At 33.9% G+C, this 15,353-nt stretch overlaps 2 protein-coding genes across 3 annotated transcripts; one reads left to right on the forward strand and one right to left on the reverse strand.

The window, feature by feature from the left end:
* The first annotated feature begins 311 nt into the window (after positions 1 to 311).
* LOC112796404 (condensin-2 complex subunit H2) lies at positions 312 to 5,877 on the forward strand. Of its 2 annotated transcripts, XM_025838837.3 has the most exons (12): positions 391 to 887; positions 998 to 1,097; positions 1,874 to 1,980; positions 2,406 to 2,548; positions 2,641 to 3,070; positions 3,148 to 3,323; positions 3,408 to 3,563; positions 3,638 to 3,736; positions 4,009 to 4,110; positions 4,188 to 4,346; positions 4,487 to 4,768; positions 5,529 to 5,877. In XM_025838837.3, exons 1-12 carry the CDS (start codon positions 698 to 700, stop codon positions 5,553 to 5,555), a joined length of 1,971 nt encoding a protein of 656 aa, XP_025694622.1. In that variant the 5' UTR covers positions 391 to 697; the 3' UTR covers positions 5,556 to 5,877. The 2 variants fall into 2 exon arrangements, with proteins under 2 accessions (XP_025694621.1, XP_025694622.1); XM_025838836.2 differs by lacking the exon at positions 5,529 to 5,877 and having other exon boundaries at positions 312 to 887; positions 4,487 to 5,298.
* A 652-nt stretch (positions 5,878 to 6,529) lies between these two features.
* On the reverse strand, positions 6,530 to 8,080 carry LOC112796407 (RING-H2 finger protein ATL2). Its single transcript, XM_025838838.3, has one exon. The coding sequence runs from the start codon at positions 7,682 to 7,684 to the stop codon at positions 6,830 to 6,832; it is 855 nt and encodes a 284-aa protein (XP_025694623.1). The 5' UTR covers positions 7,685 to 8,080; the 3' UTR covers positions 6,530 to 6,829.
* Positions 8,081 to 15,353: the final 7,273 nt, after the last annotated feature.

Below are 15,353 nucleotides of genomic sequence, written 5' to 3' on the forward strand. Positions count from 1 at the left end.
CTGATTTTAGTGTGTAAATAATATTTTGAATTATATATTTAGTGAGTATTTATAAAGATGTACTCTTATGAAAATAATTATTTATAAGATAAATTGATATATATATATATATATATATATATATATATATATATATATATATATATATATATATATATAGTCATCTACATATAATGATTGAAATAAATCCATAATTATTCATGTTTTTGGACAAATAAATATTCATTTAATAACTGTCACATGACCCAAAAGGCTTGCATACTGCCCAATTGTTTCTCTTTTTGGACATGCATACTGCCCAATTCTTAACTTGAGTGTTCATATAGTGGGCTGGTCCAGGATTAGGCCCAAGTCCAACTCTACTTTTCGAGTGGATTAGGTGAGGAACGAGCGGGAAAAAACATAATCGAAAACTTTTGAGTGTTCGTTCTCTTCTCTCTTCTCTCTTCTCTCTTCTCTCAAACTCTTACCGTTGGCTACCGAAGCTCACTCTTCTCGCTGCACGCCATTGTGGATTACCCAAAGATTCGAACTTGAAGGCACCCAAGTTTCCGATTCATTCTCAATTTAGAAACCCTAATTTCTGTTTCCGTGTTCTTCAATCTCTAGCCGGAACACCGAAACCCTAGGGCTTTTCTTCTGTGTACGAAGTTTCTGAGATTACTATGATTTTCGCAACCAATTTTTCAACTGAAAGATGACAAAAGATGCCTCGGAACCGGGTGGAAGTGGGGGTGGTGGCTTCCACGCGGTTCATGCGGAGCGTGACCTAGAGTCAAATTGGGAAGTTGACCTCGCCAAGAAACTCGAGGAGTATCTGCTGAAAATTTGCTCCGGGGAGATCACCGGCGAAGAGGAAGGACACATTCCAGTGAATTTTGCAGAAGGTTTGGGCCTACTCAATATTTGTTCAAAGTTTCAATTTTTATTAAAAGAATTGTTCATTTGAATTTGAACCATGCGTTCAGCTGAATTAGTTGTTTCTGGGTAATTGTAGCTGCTCTACTGCTTCAGGGATCGATACAGGTGTATAGTAGAAAGGTGGAATATCTATACACTCTGGTGTTGCGTGCTTTAGAGTTCCTTTCACAGAAAAGGTTTGTTTTTTGAGCTAAAGCTTAAGCATTTATTTGAACTTTTTAATGCAAGTTTCAGTTCACTTTATTTATTTGTGATAGAAATTTGACTAAATATCCATAGCATAGCCCATTTTTGGTTTTCGGTTAATATATGTGTACTTCAGCACTTTTGTAAATAAATAAATAAACAAAATTGGCTGATTAGCAGTGATGAAAGTTTGTTCTGGCTTTCCTTTTCTACGTGGTAGCAGTTTCCTCATTAATTGATGTTTAAGCAATGTCAATTCACCTATGATTTGTTTTGGATCTTTGGCTCATATGGCTTAGATTTTTGGTTGTAGACATGGACAATTAGTGTAGAATTCCCAACACCTTCACTTCAAATATGAAATATCAAAACATGTTTTTTAATGAGAATGTAAACAAATTCTGTCCGATGAAGTAGCATATTTGGTTCCTAGGACCATTCTAACAGTATAGTAGCATATCAGCGATGTTCCTGTATCACTTTATTATAACTCATGTTGTTGTTAGTTGTTCTCGGCAAGTATTTATTTTTTAACAATATGGCTGCCATAACATAGCTGATTCCATTAAGTAGTTGTACTTCATAATTGATAAGAGCCAAGTGACTGTAAAGCATATCCCTTGTATAAAACCCCCAAAAGATTGTATTTTACAAGAAACAGGAATTACAGTCTATTCTAAGTTCTGACTAAATATTATTTATTTCATAATATGCAATTGCAAACTTTACAGCATTATTTTGATTTCTGCTTAATGTTTTTGGACAGACAGCAAGATCATATAGATGGAGGATCAGACCAACATGATGAGAGTGGTCCCTCTGCTATTACCAATGAAGAAAATGATCAATTCTGGTGCTCGGATGACATCCCAGGTAGCATGTTAACGGATAATTCATCAAAATGATGAAACAAGAGCAATGAGTAGAACAATTCTCTTGCTTGAATGTTGTTTGTGATGTGTTAGACTTGTTTCCATGCAAGAATATCTTATTAGACTTGACCATTATATTCTTTTATGGGTCCCTTTTTGACCCTAGGTTATTCATAAATGATGAAAATCAATGTATGTCTAGGTCAAGTGAAATTTTAATATGAGATTATCAGGTCCATTTAGACCACAGGATTATTGAAGATGTCTGTAAGTTAGGCTACTACTTTAAAAAAAAAAATAAAATAAAAAATGAAATTTATTAAGTGCTTCACTGCTTCATAATTTTACTTTATTGCTTATTCGAACTGTTGCTTAGTTTAAATAGGTGTAAATGTTAGATCATTCAAGTTTTTGTTGTTTTTGCAGTTGAAGAGAGGAATTCCTTGGATGACTCTGCAAGCAAAGAAGTGAATTTGGACCACTTCATAAAACCCCCTGCAAATCTAGTTGTTCTTGAAGGTGACTGCTTGGATACTGCTGGTGATGGTGGGGAATTGGAGTCATATCTGGTATTATAGTTGTTTCCAGATGTTTGCTTATTTAAGTTCGCATGCTTTTAAATTTTATTTGGCAATAATACAGATACCATGAATTGCTACAGTTGTCCACCACAGACTTGTACCAGGATTTTATTCTGTTGGATACATCAGATGCTGTTGCAGTGGATGAGTTTCTAAAGGATAGCAAAGCCAATGCAGCCCAAAATGTTGCTAATAGAGGAGCTTCAACTCGTAAAAGCTTTCTTTCTCCTACAAGGAATTCTGAAGGAGGTGCTAACAAATCTTCAGTGGCAAAAAGTCAGCATGCTAATTCCAACTGTTCCCCTAAAGTTGATTGCCATGACGATGATAATGTTCGGCCCAGTTCTCCCGTCTCTGGTGGTATTGATAATTGTGATTTTGGTTATAACATGGATGATGGATGCAATGCATTTAGGGATTCAGACAATTCAGATGTTGATGATGATGATCCATGGAAACCTTTGAATCCACATGAACCAGGCAACTTGAAAGTGAAGCCGTTTAGAAAAGGTAACCCATATTCTTCGCTTTGTTCTGCCTCTGTTGTATAAAATACCTTTTCTATAATCTTTAAGATGTATCTGCAGTTAAAGGATTAAAGAAGAATGGAATTAATGTGAGACGGCGAGTATCAATGAGCATTTTGTTTCCACCTGCAAAATTGCATGGTCCTATTAGTCCAGAGCTCATGGCAATGTGGGAGATGCAGCATCATGCCCACGAACGACAAAAGGATTCTACATCTCTTCCACTATATGAGAAGGTACATTATCAGAATGGTCCTTTCACATATAGGTTATTATGTTTGTACATACTGTGACTGTGGTATGTGTTTTGTAAATTGTAGCTTAGGCAGTCTCTTATCAATGAGGGGAGTAAAACCGATGGAGAATTTTTCAATGCAGAAGCTGATAATGATGACCATGAATTTGATACTGGAAATCCTGATTTTGATATGCCAGAGAATACATACATGGATGAAGATCTACCTCATAACAAAGAGGTACAAAAGCAAACTAGTAATTCTACTTTTATGTAATCTGTGACATTTTTGAAATTTTTTACTCTAATTAACAGAATGAAGTTAATGATGCTCATGCTGAGGGTGATGAAGATGTAGATAATGATGTTCCAAATTCTCAGGAAAGTTTAGAAGATCTCTGTCGCTCTCACCTGGTAAGAGTGCTTATTGTCTATGATTTTATTTTTCTAATATTTTTTTTATAGCCCTAGGTGTTTGGAGAAATTTATGTTCTGTAAATCATATTCTCTGAAAGTTGGTTGGAGAAGATAAATTAGTGCTTAACCCTCACCACCAAGAAATATTGTGCACAAAAACCATCAGGGACTATTTTAATCATCATTCTATATAGACTTAGTTTATAATGGATTGCAATAGCATCTGTATTCCTGATGCGAGTATTTCTTTAATATGAATGCTCATGCAGAATGCCCTTCTAGCTAGCATAGCTGAAACTGAGAAGCAAACAGAATTGGCCACTAGGGTTTCAACATGGAAACAAAGAATTGAGCACAGCTTGGAAGAAGAGGTGAATTCATCTTTCAGATGCCCTTCCTGTTTATCTTTTTAGTGCTTTAAATTGAATGGCATCTTTTCGGATGATAGGATTCCCGGCCACCATTTGATATTCATGAATATGGGGCGAGAATTTTGGACAAACTATCCCTTGAAGAAAGTAGTAGCTGTGTCCTATCCTTTTCTGATTTGGTTGAGGGACAAACAAAGTTCAATATTGCCCGAAGCTTTTCTTCTCTCCTTCAACTGGTAATTTCCCTGACTACCGGTGTGCACATGACTTCTTGAATTGCTACTTCATGTTATGCTGAGCGTCGCACATTCTATTATATTTTATAATACTTGGAATTAGTATTCCAGTTTGTCATGTGAGTTCTACAAATTTCCAGGTGAACAATAGAGACGTGGACCTTCAAAGAAATGTCGACAATGGGAAACCTGTGTGCTACACGGCTGTTAACCCATTCCATGTTAGGCTCCTTAAGCATGACAAAGAACGGGAAGGCATGCAGTTTCGCTTGTCAAAAAAGAGACCAAAGTCTGCAACTAAAAAACCAGCTAAGAACAAAGATGGAAGGGGAAAGTCTCCCACCAATGGTTCATCAAGGGAATACGGACCAATGGGGATGTCACCACCGGCGAATTGCAAGATTTCATCGAAGCTCAGAAAGGTTAGTGCTATAAAGTTATCTCCTGAATCCAAGAGGAGGCGTAGATCTCAGTACGTCGAACCAGTTAACTTGCATTCGGGACGGTGAAAATGACAGTTAGCAGTTAGTTTATTGCACTCAGCCTCTTACGTTCAAGACATTTGCTAGATGTCTTAAGGATCAGGGTTGTAGTTTTAGGCCTCGCTAAATTCTAACATCCAGTTTCCACCTGTAAGCATTATTGCTGTTAACTTATTTATATACGCTTTTTTTTAAAAAATGTCTTTTTTACTTTTTAGATTCATTGAAAATTTAATATACTTAGGTAAGTTTTTTGCTTAGATATGTTAATTTTTCGATGAATTTAAGAAGTAAAAGAGACATTATTTTGAGGAGGGAGTAATGAATAATGATGTATCACCTAGTTGTAACACCATGCATCATTTCTTAATTGTTAGTAATGTAACACCATTGTGGTGAGCTAAAGTAAAATCATGTGATTGCAAGCTATCTGCATTTTCTAAGTATATAAGATGTTATTCCCTTGTTGACGTATTAGATTGTGATTATATGTATCAAAGAAAAATTGTTATGTATCTTCGTGTGTTGTCAGGTTAAACACTTAAAAACTCACTATTGTCCGAGATTCTGATTCTTTGTAAATATCCACAATTTTGAATGCTGAAGCTAAATCAATCAGAAAAGTACTTGTAGCCTATCAATATAATGTATATTTTACCACCATTAGATAAGTATGACTGACTTTATTATTTTGGTTCAGGAATCATACTCTTGTGAACGGACCTAGGATACATAACTACAAAAATAGTAAAGCGTGTGGGGAACAGAAATTGCGTGCACTTGGGTTTAGGTTAAAGCCGTAGGTCCTATTATTCATAATGTTTTTAGTATGTCAACCCAATGTGTCTCCATCATTGCAAGTGGTGATTTCCTAAGTGGGGTTCCAACTTGTAAGTTACGAATTTTCAACACAAGAAAGCGTGTTGAAATTTTAGAAGCCAACTAGTGTTTGTTTTTATTGTCAATCTGAGTGGTTCTGAAATTACTATTAGCACTGTGGGATGTACGTATCAAACTTTCTATCAATTGCTAAAATTTTAATTCTCGGGGCATATCATACCTAAAGATGTTACGTCGTTGACTATGCTTCGCTAAATACCAAGTTACCAACCCTCTCTTTCTTTGGGAGGGAGAATATTGGAGTTCGTATTTGAAGAAAACAAGCATTACTGTGTTTGCAAATCATGAATGCAAATATGTTAAATTCTTTTAATTGAGTAATATTATTTGGGAGCTTATACTCGGAGCAAACTGCTTTAACAAATAGAGTTAGGCGACTTGAAGTGGTTGCATATTCTAATCACCACCATATAATTAGGTCAATAATTCATTGACGAAGCATAGAAGAAATGATTCAACAACCTCTGAATCCTAACACTAACAATGGTCGGTAGAACACAATTATTTGCTCAACTCCTTGATTTTAATTTTATTTTGTGAAACCGTTGACTTCTTTGACCCAAGTAAATTTTTAAGTGTAATATCTTGCACTTGAATTTCTGAACACACCACTATTCACTACCCAAACAAAAGTGGGGAAAAATTGTTCAACTTCCATCATTCCCAATGATTTATATTACAACCTCCGATTAGTAAATTGAATATGAAATTTGCTCCTCCATAATCAATAATGGATGTATACTAAATAATAATTGGAAACAAAATTATTGAAAAGGAAATAAAGAATAACAAGTAACCATGTGAGAATAACGTTTAGTTTTCAATATAAAATGTTGCTAATAGAGCCATAAAGGTAATGGAGTGGGTATTTACATGAAAATAATTAAAAATATAAACAAATTGTGTAATATCCCTATCTGTTAGTATTCAAGATTCAAACATTCTCTGTCACTTCCTCGGATAAAAAAAAAAAGGGCGAGACAAACTACCTCCCCCGATTTTTCCATCCCACCAAAATTCACGCGCCACACACCGCCTCAAAGAGAACGTGATTCCACGCGCTCAATCGCCGCGCCATCACATTCCGAGTCACGAACTCGCCTATCTCAGAGTCTCCTCTTTTTCACCACCTCGCTCTGCGTCCCCCACCTCAGCCGCGGTGCTACAACTTCCACTGCCGCCTGGAGACACGCTCCCTTTCCGTTCCCTGCTGAGGATTCTTTTGAACGAAAGCATTCGACTCATCGGAGAACGAAACGACGACGACGACGACAGCTGCGGCGACTCGTGACCACCTGACTCGTCACTAAAACCCTCGCTAGTCCTCGCCGGAAGCTCCACCATCACCGGAGAAAGCTTCCTCCTCTCCCTTCCGGTTCCAGTTCCACTCCGGTTGACTTCTTGCGGACAGATCCCGGAACTCGAACCGGTTTCGCTTTCGCAAACCGTTATAACAACTTCTTCGGGTCGGGTTTCCGCTTCGGGTTGATGCTCCACAGGAGCTCTGCATAGCGGACACGTGGTATGAGAATGGAACCACATGTCTATGCAATCGGTGTGAAACACGTGGTTGCATTTTGGCAAGATCCGACCAGTTTCTCCCGGTTCGAACTCCGATAAGCAGACGGCGCATTCCGGCGGATTTGGCGGGTGGTAGGTGAAGATGGGAATAGAGTCAAGGAGGGCGGGGTCAAGGCCGTGGGAAGCGGAGAGAGTGGGAGGGTCGATGTAAAAGACGATGTTGGTGCGGCGGCGGCGAAGGTTGCGGCGGAGGTGGTGGCGGCGGCGGGCGCGGGTAAGGTACCAGCGAGCGTAAAGGTGGAGAGAGAGCATGAGGAGAACGAGAAAGAAGAGGAGGATAATGGCGGTTAGCATGATCTTGCCGCTGAGATTGTAGCCTCTTGAATTCGCCTCAGTGAGTGTTATTGGATTTGGAGTGCTGTTGTTTATCGTCATCTCTTCTTCTGCCTGTGTGTGTGAGAGAGAAAGAGAGAAGAAAGAAAAGGTTAATGGATGAAGAAGAAGAGATGGGTTTGGTAATATAGTAGAAGAAGAAGAAGAAGAAAAAAGAGGAGTGAGGAAGGTTCTTGCAGGTTTCTTTTATATAAAACTAATTATAAATTTTTTATCAAAATATAAAAAAAATTCCCATTCCAGAGTCAACAGGAACTGTAGACTGGACTCTATACATTCAATGCAAGGTAACACACTAAATTAGCACTCCCTTTACTAGGAAACACCGACCTACAAAAATAGTAGAATTTTAAATTTTATATTAAAAAAAGATAAAATACTCAAATAAATAAAAAACATGTTAAAATTTACTTTTTAATTTTGATATGGAGATTAGAATTGAATAGAATTATGATATAGAGAACATGGGTACTTGACCAACTTGTAGTGTCAGGAATGGAGTAATCGAACGGTTCGAGATGAAGATGACTTATTGGACGGTCTAATTTTATGGTGACAAAACGGACGGTCCGAGTTGTCCCTTCTTTGCCACGCGTTGCGCATGTGTCGCTCCCCACAACGGTGCCCATTAAAGCAACATATCCTTTCCATCTAAACTTATCCTCCGAGTCACTTTCATTCTCACCCCACTCAACACCGATTCTCTCTTCTTCTTCGTTGAAAAAGTTCTTCTTCCTCTACATTTTTAGAAAAATAAAATAAAATATCAAAAAAATAAAAATCTAAAGATGTTCTTTATATTATAAAATATTTTAGTCATCCTAAGTAAGTAAGTTTATTTATTAATTTTTTTTATATTTTAAAGTTATAATTATTATTCTTAGAAATTTAATTATAATTGTTGTTATTAGAAGTTGAACTTAGGAGTGACAGAATTATTATTATTATTAGTGATAGAAATTTAGGAATATATGTTTAAATAATAGTTAGAAATATATAGGTTTAAATGTAGTTAGAAAATATTTTAATCAATGATAATATTTGAGTTTGATTAATATGATAGATTAATAAAAAATACATGTTTAAAATTTTAGAAATTATAATTAATTAATTAACTTTTATAATTAATTTTAAAAATTATATTAATTTTTCGTAACAATAATTAAACTAAATCGGTGTATACTGTTTTGGAGTAATGTTGTTAATTTTGATTAATAATTAAGTTTCGTAAAATATAATATATTTGTTTTTCGGTAATAGTTATTTGTTTATTGTAAGTTTTTTAATTGATATTAATATGTTATTATAGTTGAGGTTTTAATATTAAAGTGGAACATTATTAGTTAAATAAGAATTAGAAGTATCTATTAGTTATTATTATTAATTGTAAGTTAGAAATAATTTTTAGTATTATTAGTTAAACTTAGAAGGTAAAATATTATTACTCGGGAGTTTAGTAAATTAGATTTAGTAAAATTATTTGTTTTAATTAGATTTAGTAAAATTATCTATAGTTGTGTGATTTCAATTAATATTTCTTGTTTAGTTAATTGTGAATATTTTTTAATAATGATAGTTAATTAATTGGTAGGTTAGTTAGTCATATATGGTAATTACTTAATTTGGTAATTAACAAAAAGTTTAGCATGAGTTTAATAAATTAGTTGCTCTAGTTAGAGAATTATTATATTTTAGCAGTAAATTAGTAATTGTTAGTGATTTGACTAATAATTTGATATGTTTTTGTAGAGTTTATGGATGTTGACATGTGATTATTCAGTCCCTCCGAATCGGTACAATGATAAGGTGGAGGAGCATTTACGATTTACTGGTTTTTATCATACATCTTAGATTGAAATAGTCCAATGTCAGAAAGTACTGGTAAATGCTCTAGTCGAAAGGTGGCACCCAGACACACATCTTTCACCTTTCGATTGGTGAATGTGCTGTGACGCTGGAAGATGTGGCTATAATTCTTGATCTTCCGATGGACGGTCTTTCAGTCACAGGAATGACTATGAGTAGTTTTGATGCCTTAGAGGAGGAGTGTTTGTATCAATTTGGGGTTGCATTGAGAAAGTCGGACTGTAGAGGAAGTTGCATAAAACTGACGTGGATTCGGGATCTAAAAGAACGTCTACAGTTGACTGATGAAAATAGTATACAGAGATACGTGAAGTGCCACATTATGTTGTTGATCGGTACGATCTTGTTTGGAGACAAGTCTGGGACATTTGTGCATTGGAAGTTTCTATCTTTGCTTCGTGATTTTGGCAGTATCAGACAGTATAGTTAGGGATCGGCATGCCTAGCACACCTGTACGGGGCCTTGAACTTTCTCAAGAAATTTGACTCTATAAACTTGATGCAAAACATGTGGAAAGCCCTAGGAGGCGACCAAGCTCCGTTACTCTGGGCCATAGCTACATTGATGGATTCATGTCGGTCAGAGATCATTCCCATGCCATCCCGAGTCACTACATGTTGTCGCAAGTTACTAAGAAAAAAGTGCCACGCATCAGAAGTCTCTCCTACCACAATAGCAAATGCAATTGGGACGATATTGTTGTTTCCATCCTATGACACTGCAACCAATAGACAACCCTTATACTTTCCATACAAGTGAGTTTCATCCACCTGGACAACTGGTTTACATTGTCTGAATGCTCTAATGCAGGGGTAACAGCTCCAGAAGACTCGATGCAATACCCGGATATCAGTTACCAAGTCATCGCCTTGATATGTAGGTATAGTCTCAAAATGGATGACTGCTGATGACTCCTTATGACACATGGCCTCAAACCATATGGGCAAAGTTTCGTACGATGCTTCCCAACCTCCAAATATTTTTTCACCGCCTTTTGCTTAGCCAACCATGCTTTTCGATAGCTGATGGTGTAATTGAACTTCGACTGCACTTCCGCAACAACTAACTTCACCTTTATGGAGGGGTCAGCCTTAACCAACGGCTTTATTGCTTCTGCAATTGTACTCTAATCCAGTTTCGAATGATTCTGAGAAATAGTGGCTATGGTACAAGTGTGACTACCATTATACCTTCTTATAACCCAACATTACTTTCTGCTGATCATGCTAATCCTGATCAGCCAATCACAATCTAATGCATATTGTGTACACTTGGCATAAAATGTCAACGGCTCCAACCCATACACCCGATAGTCTACACCTCTTCGAATGGTATAATCTTTCATTGCCATAATAACAGTTTTCCTGGAACTAAATTCCATTCCCATAGCAAATTCACCATCTGCGACAAGAGAAATTTCTACACATAACAGCAACAGAATAAATATTTAATACATAAATATTTAATAAGTGAAATTAAAAGTAAATCACCACTACATTAGTATTATCACCACTACATTAAAGGTAAATCACTATATTAATATTAACATAAATAACATTTAAATCAAGTTATTATCTCAATTTTAACAAAATAAAAACATAAACGAATAATAACATAAATAAATACTAATTAGTAAATACTAATTAATTTTTACCTAAATCAATAACTAACTAAAAAGATTATTATCTTAAATTTAACTAAACAAACACCCAAATAAATGCTAATTAATATAGGCAATCACGTACCTGCATTCATATATTTCGAAAATTCCAGAGCATGCATGGCTTCCAAATCCAAAACTCGCATGAAAGATGGCTCCTCAAACGGATGTTCGTTTGCGAGTGCATTTGCCACGTCTGTCACATTTGGAGCCATAGTACCGTCACCTTGATCTTCGCCTCCGTCTGGATCAACAACTTCGTAATTGCTTTCAAACTCTTTTTCATAGTCACTGTTGTAATCTTCCCGTTCAATATTCCGGTCGGCTTCGAATTGTTCGAACTCAATATATAACTCAATAAAAGATATCTGGGTGCAACTTTCAATGTACATTGAAAACATCTCTTGCATGCTCGCTTCATCAGTTACATATTTCGTTTGAAATTGAGCGAATCCACCAAATATCGGTATCAGATATATGTATAAAATACATGATATTTTTCTTGAAATTTTAGAACGTATCTTCTCACAAATCACACCTTTTAGTTCTTCAAATGAGATTGTGAATGAAATAACAATATCTAATGAATTTTCACAAATAAATTTCACCCCTTCAGATGTTTGTAACAAAATCTGACCGAAATAATATACCTTTAGTAAAACTCTATCTTCTATTTTTCTCCCTCATATAAATATGAACTTCACTATCAAATTTTTTTCCCATCCGAAATAACAAAGAAGGAGAATCCGAGGGAAGAAGAAGAAAAGAAGTAGAAGAAGAAGGTGATGAGAGGCTCTGAGAATCCGAAATACACACACTTGTGTGTGTGTGTGTCTATATATATATATATATATATATATATATATATATATATATATATATATATATATCATACACAGCAAATCAGATGATCCGTGTTAAATTTCGCGACATAAAAAAATTAAAACTATATGAAAATCGGATTGTTCGATTACCTTGCCCAAATTCAAATTTTCCACCCACTCAAATCGGACCGTCCGATTAGTGGGCTTCCAAACAACACGCATGGTCCAATTTCTCAATCCCACTTTTCAGAAAAAATTGTCCCACATATGAGTGTAGCACCCACACGTTCCATAACAAGGCACAACACACCCAAGCTTCTCATAAAAAATGAGCCATTAAAATTACGCGAATCACCCAAAATTAAAAACGTTATGTGGATGTCTCAAAGTATTTAATTATATAAATCAAATTAGATAAATTTTATTTTCACGTTATAGTAGTAAATCAAATTAGGTTGTATCGATTTACATAGAAATACCGTGTTAACTATAAATCGAATCGAGCAATGTCAATTTAGTACGCATGAAACCATATATATAAATCGAATTTATAGTATGACACGAACGTATTGGAGGGATAATATTTTACTTGATAAAAGTATTGGAGGAATATATTTTACTCCTATTAACTATACTATATTATATACTATATTTTAAAAATTTTAGATATTGTATTTTGTTGTTGATAAAAATTTTGGAGCATAGTTTAAATTTATTTTAAAAATTTAGAGTATTGTTTAAATATATATTAAAATTATGAAGGAGCTATTTAATAAAAAATATATTTAAAATGTGAATAAAATATAAACTATGCTCAATTTGATTGATAGTTAGCACAATATTTTTATGTAAATCGATACAATCCAATTCGATTTACTATCATAACGTGAAAATCGAATTTACCTAATTCGATTTATATTATTAGATGCTTTAGAACATCCATGTAACATTTTTTGCTTTGGATGATTCGTGTAATTTTGGCATAACTTTGATTTATTTGAGTGTTTTATCCAAAAATATATATATTTTTATAAAGTTTAATTATTCTATCGGTTCTATTTTATAGAATTTTTAATTGAATTCCTATATTTTTTCAATTAAGTTCCTATTGTCAAAAAAATTATGACATGACGGAATATTCTATTAAAAATGAATATTCTAAAGTTAAGGGTAGGAAATCATTATAAATCCTACCTTTGCGTTGTGATTTTGTTTGTGAAGTTTCCACCAAAGTAAATTTCTAAAATCGCAATTTGTACAAAAGATTAATGACTTAATTTGATGTGATTTCATTCGTTTTTGTTGTTTTGAGAAATTTTCATTCTTTATACACTTGATTAGTTTCTTTTGAAATAGTTTTAGATTTTTTTATTTGGTGTGGAAGAACAGATGAAGAGAAAAAATTAGTGACAAACATAGCTTTAAAAATAAGATTAAGTCAAAGAAAGGTGGTTCTGATGATTCTGATGAAGATTATCTAATTTCAGATGAAGCTAAAAAAGTGTTCGATTGTCTTGATGAATATAGATCTTCTTTAGAAACTCAATAAAAATTTAACAAGTGAAGAAATTCAATAGATCAAAGACTAAAAATAGTATTTGTGGTCAATAAAAAATGAAAGTAAAAGCACAAAAAAAAGAAAATGATTGCATATACAAAATATGAAAAACAAGAAGCACAATAACAAGTAAAAGTAAAAGATGGATATGGAGATGGCAAAGTTATTATTTTCCCACACAAATATAAGTGTCTTTTTTTTTTTATGTTGGAATTTCTTCATATAGAGCATTCCGAAGAGAGGAGAAGAGAGGTTCTTTTTATATCTATATATCTATGTACTATTTCATATGAACCATATTATAAGCATAGAGTACAAGTGAATAAGTAAATTTATACTTCACTAACATCTTTTTTTACGTTTAACGTCAACAGGAACTTAATTAAAAAAATTAAATAGTATAAGTATTCAATTGAAAAATAAAAAATATATGAATTTAATTAAAAATTCAATAAAACTATAAGAATATGTAATTAAATTTTTTTATAAACTTATAAAATTTAAAATAGAATCATTAATGATTCTTTTAATCAAAACTATATACATAAGAATAGGGGTGGCAATATGTACCCTACCCGCGGGTACCCAATCCGATCCCACCCATTCGGGTAGGGTTGCCAACCCGATCTGCAGTGGGTAGGGTAGGGTGCGGGTCGGGTAGGGTGCGAGTTGAGCCTCAACCCTATCCGACCAACCCGCACCATATATATGTATATGTTATATACTTATATAAAAATATGTTCTAAGTGGATGTTGAACCAAAGACTTCTCACTAAATACAAAAGATCCTTAGTTATTAAAAGAAGATCATTAATTGATAATTTAATAAATTTTTTTACATAAAAGTCAGTTCTATTTTAAATTATTATCATCAAGTTATCTAATAATATTGCATCTTTTTTTGTAACCCGTGGGTAGGATCGGGTACCCGCGAGTTAAGAGCGGGTAGGGTTAGAGTTGAGATATTCTCAACCCGCGGATAGGGTAGGGTTGAGTTTATATAAAAATCTCAACCCGTGGGTAGAATTAGGGTTGACTCCAAACCCTACCCTACCCTACCCATTGCCACATGAGAACTAAAATAACTCAAAATGCATTAAAAATAAGTATGTGCTAATTTTTTATATTCGATATTTTGATTTTAGTTTATCTGTATTTTTTACAAATTTATTTTTAATATTTTTTATTAGTTTTAATTCAACCATTTTCAACAATAGTTAAACACAATTATTTCATTCGTATTTTGTATTGTTAAATATGTATATAATAATCACCCTATACTATTTATAATGAAATATTGATAATATTGACAGTTTTTTTTTAGCCAACAAAAATATAAAACATTAATATAAATGATTACGATTACTTAACAACAGAGAAGACACTATAAAAAAATCATCAGATACCATTGAATTTACTGATAGATTTACTAAAAAATCTATCGATAAATTCAAATTAAAAAACAAAAAATTCTCAACCAAGAATTAATAACAAACTAAAAATCATAACAAGAGAGTTAGATGCAACTCAATAATAACTAATTATGTCAAATTAAACAAATTATCTAAACCTATATCAAAATTAAAAATTGAAAAACAAAAAAAAATTAGTATAAAAATTATGGAATAAAAACAGAAAAAAATAAAAAGTGAAGTCAGTGAAGTCACCCACACTGCAAAAGTAGAACCAAGAACATAGCAATGGAGGAATCACGAGAAGAGGAAGCAAAGGATAACAATGTGGCAAGAATTAAGTAGGACTGGCAGTGAGAATGTGAGGTGGCGAGAACGTTTCAACCACAA

Source organism: Arachis hypogaea, chromosome 4 (assembly GCF_003086295.3).
Source record: "Arachis hypogaea cultivar Tifrunner chromosome 4, arahy.Tifrunner.gnm2.J5K5, whole genome shotgun sequence".
Lineage (NCBI taxonomy): Eukaryota > Viridiplantae > Streptophyta > Magnoliopsida > Fabales > Fabaceae > Arachis > Arachis hypogaea.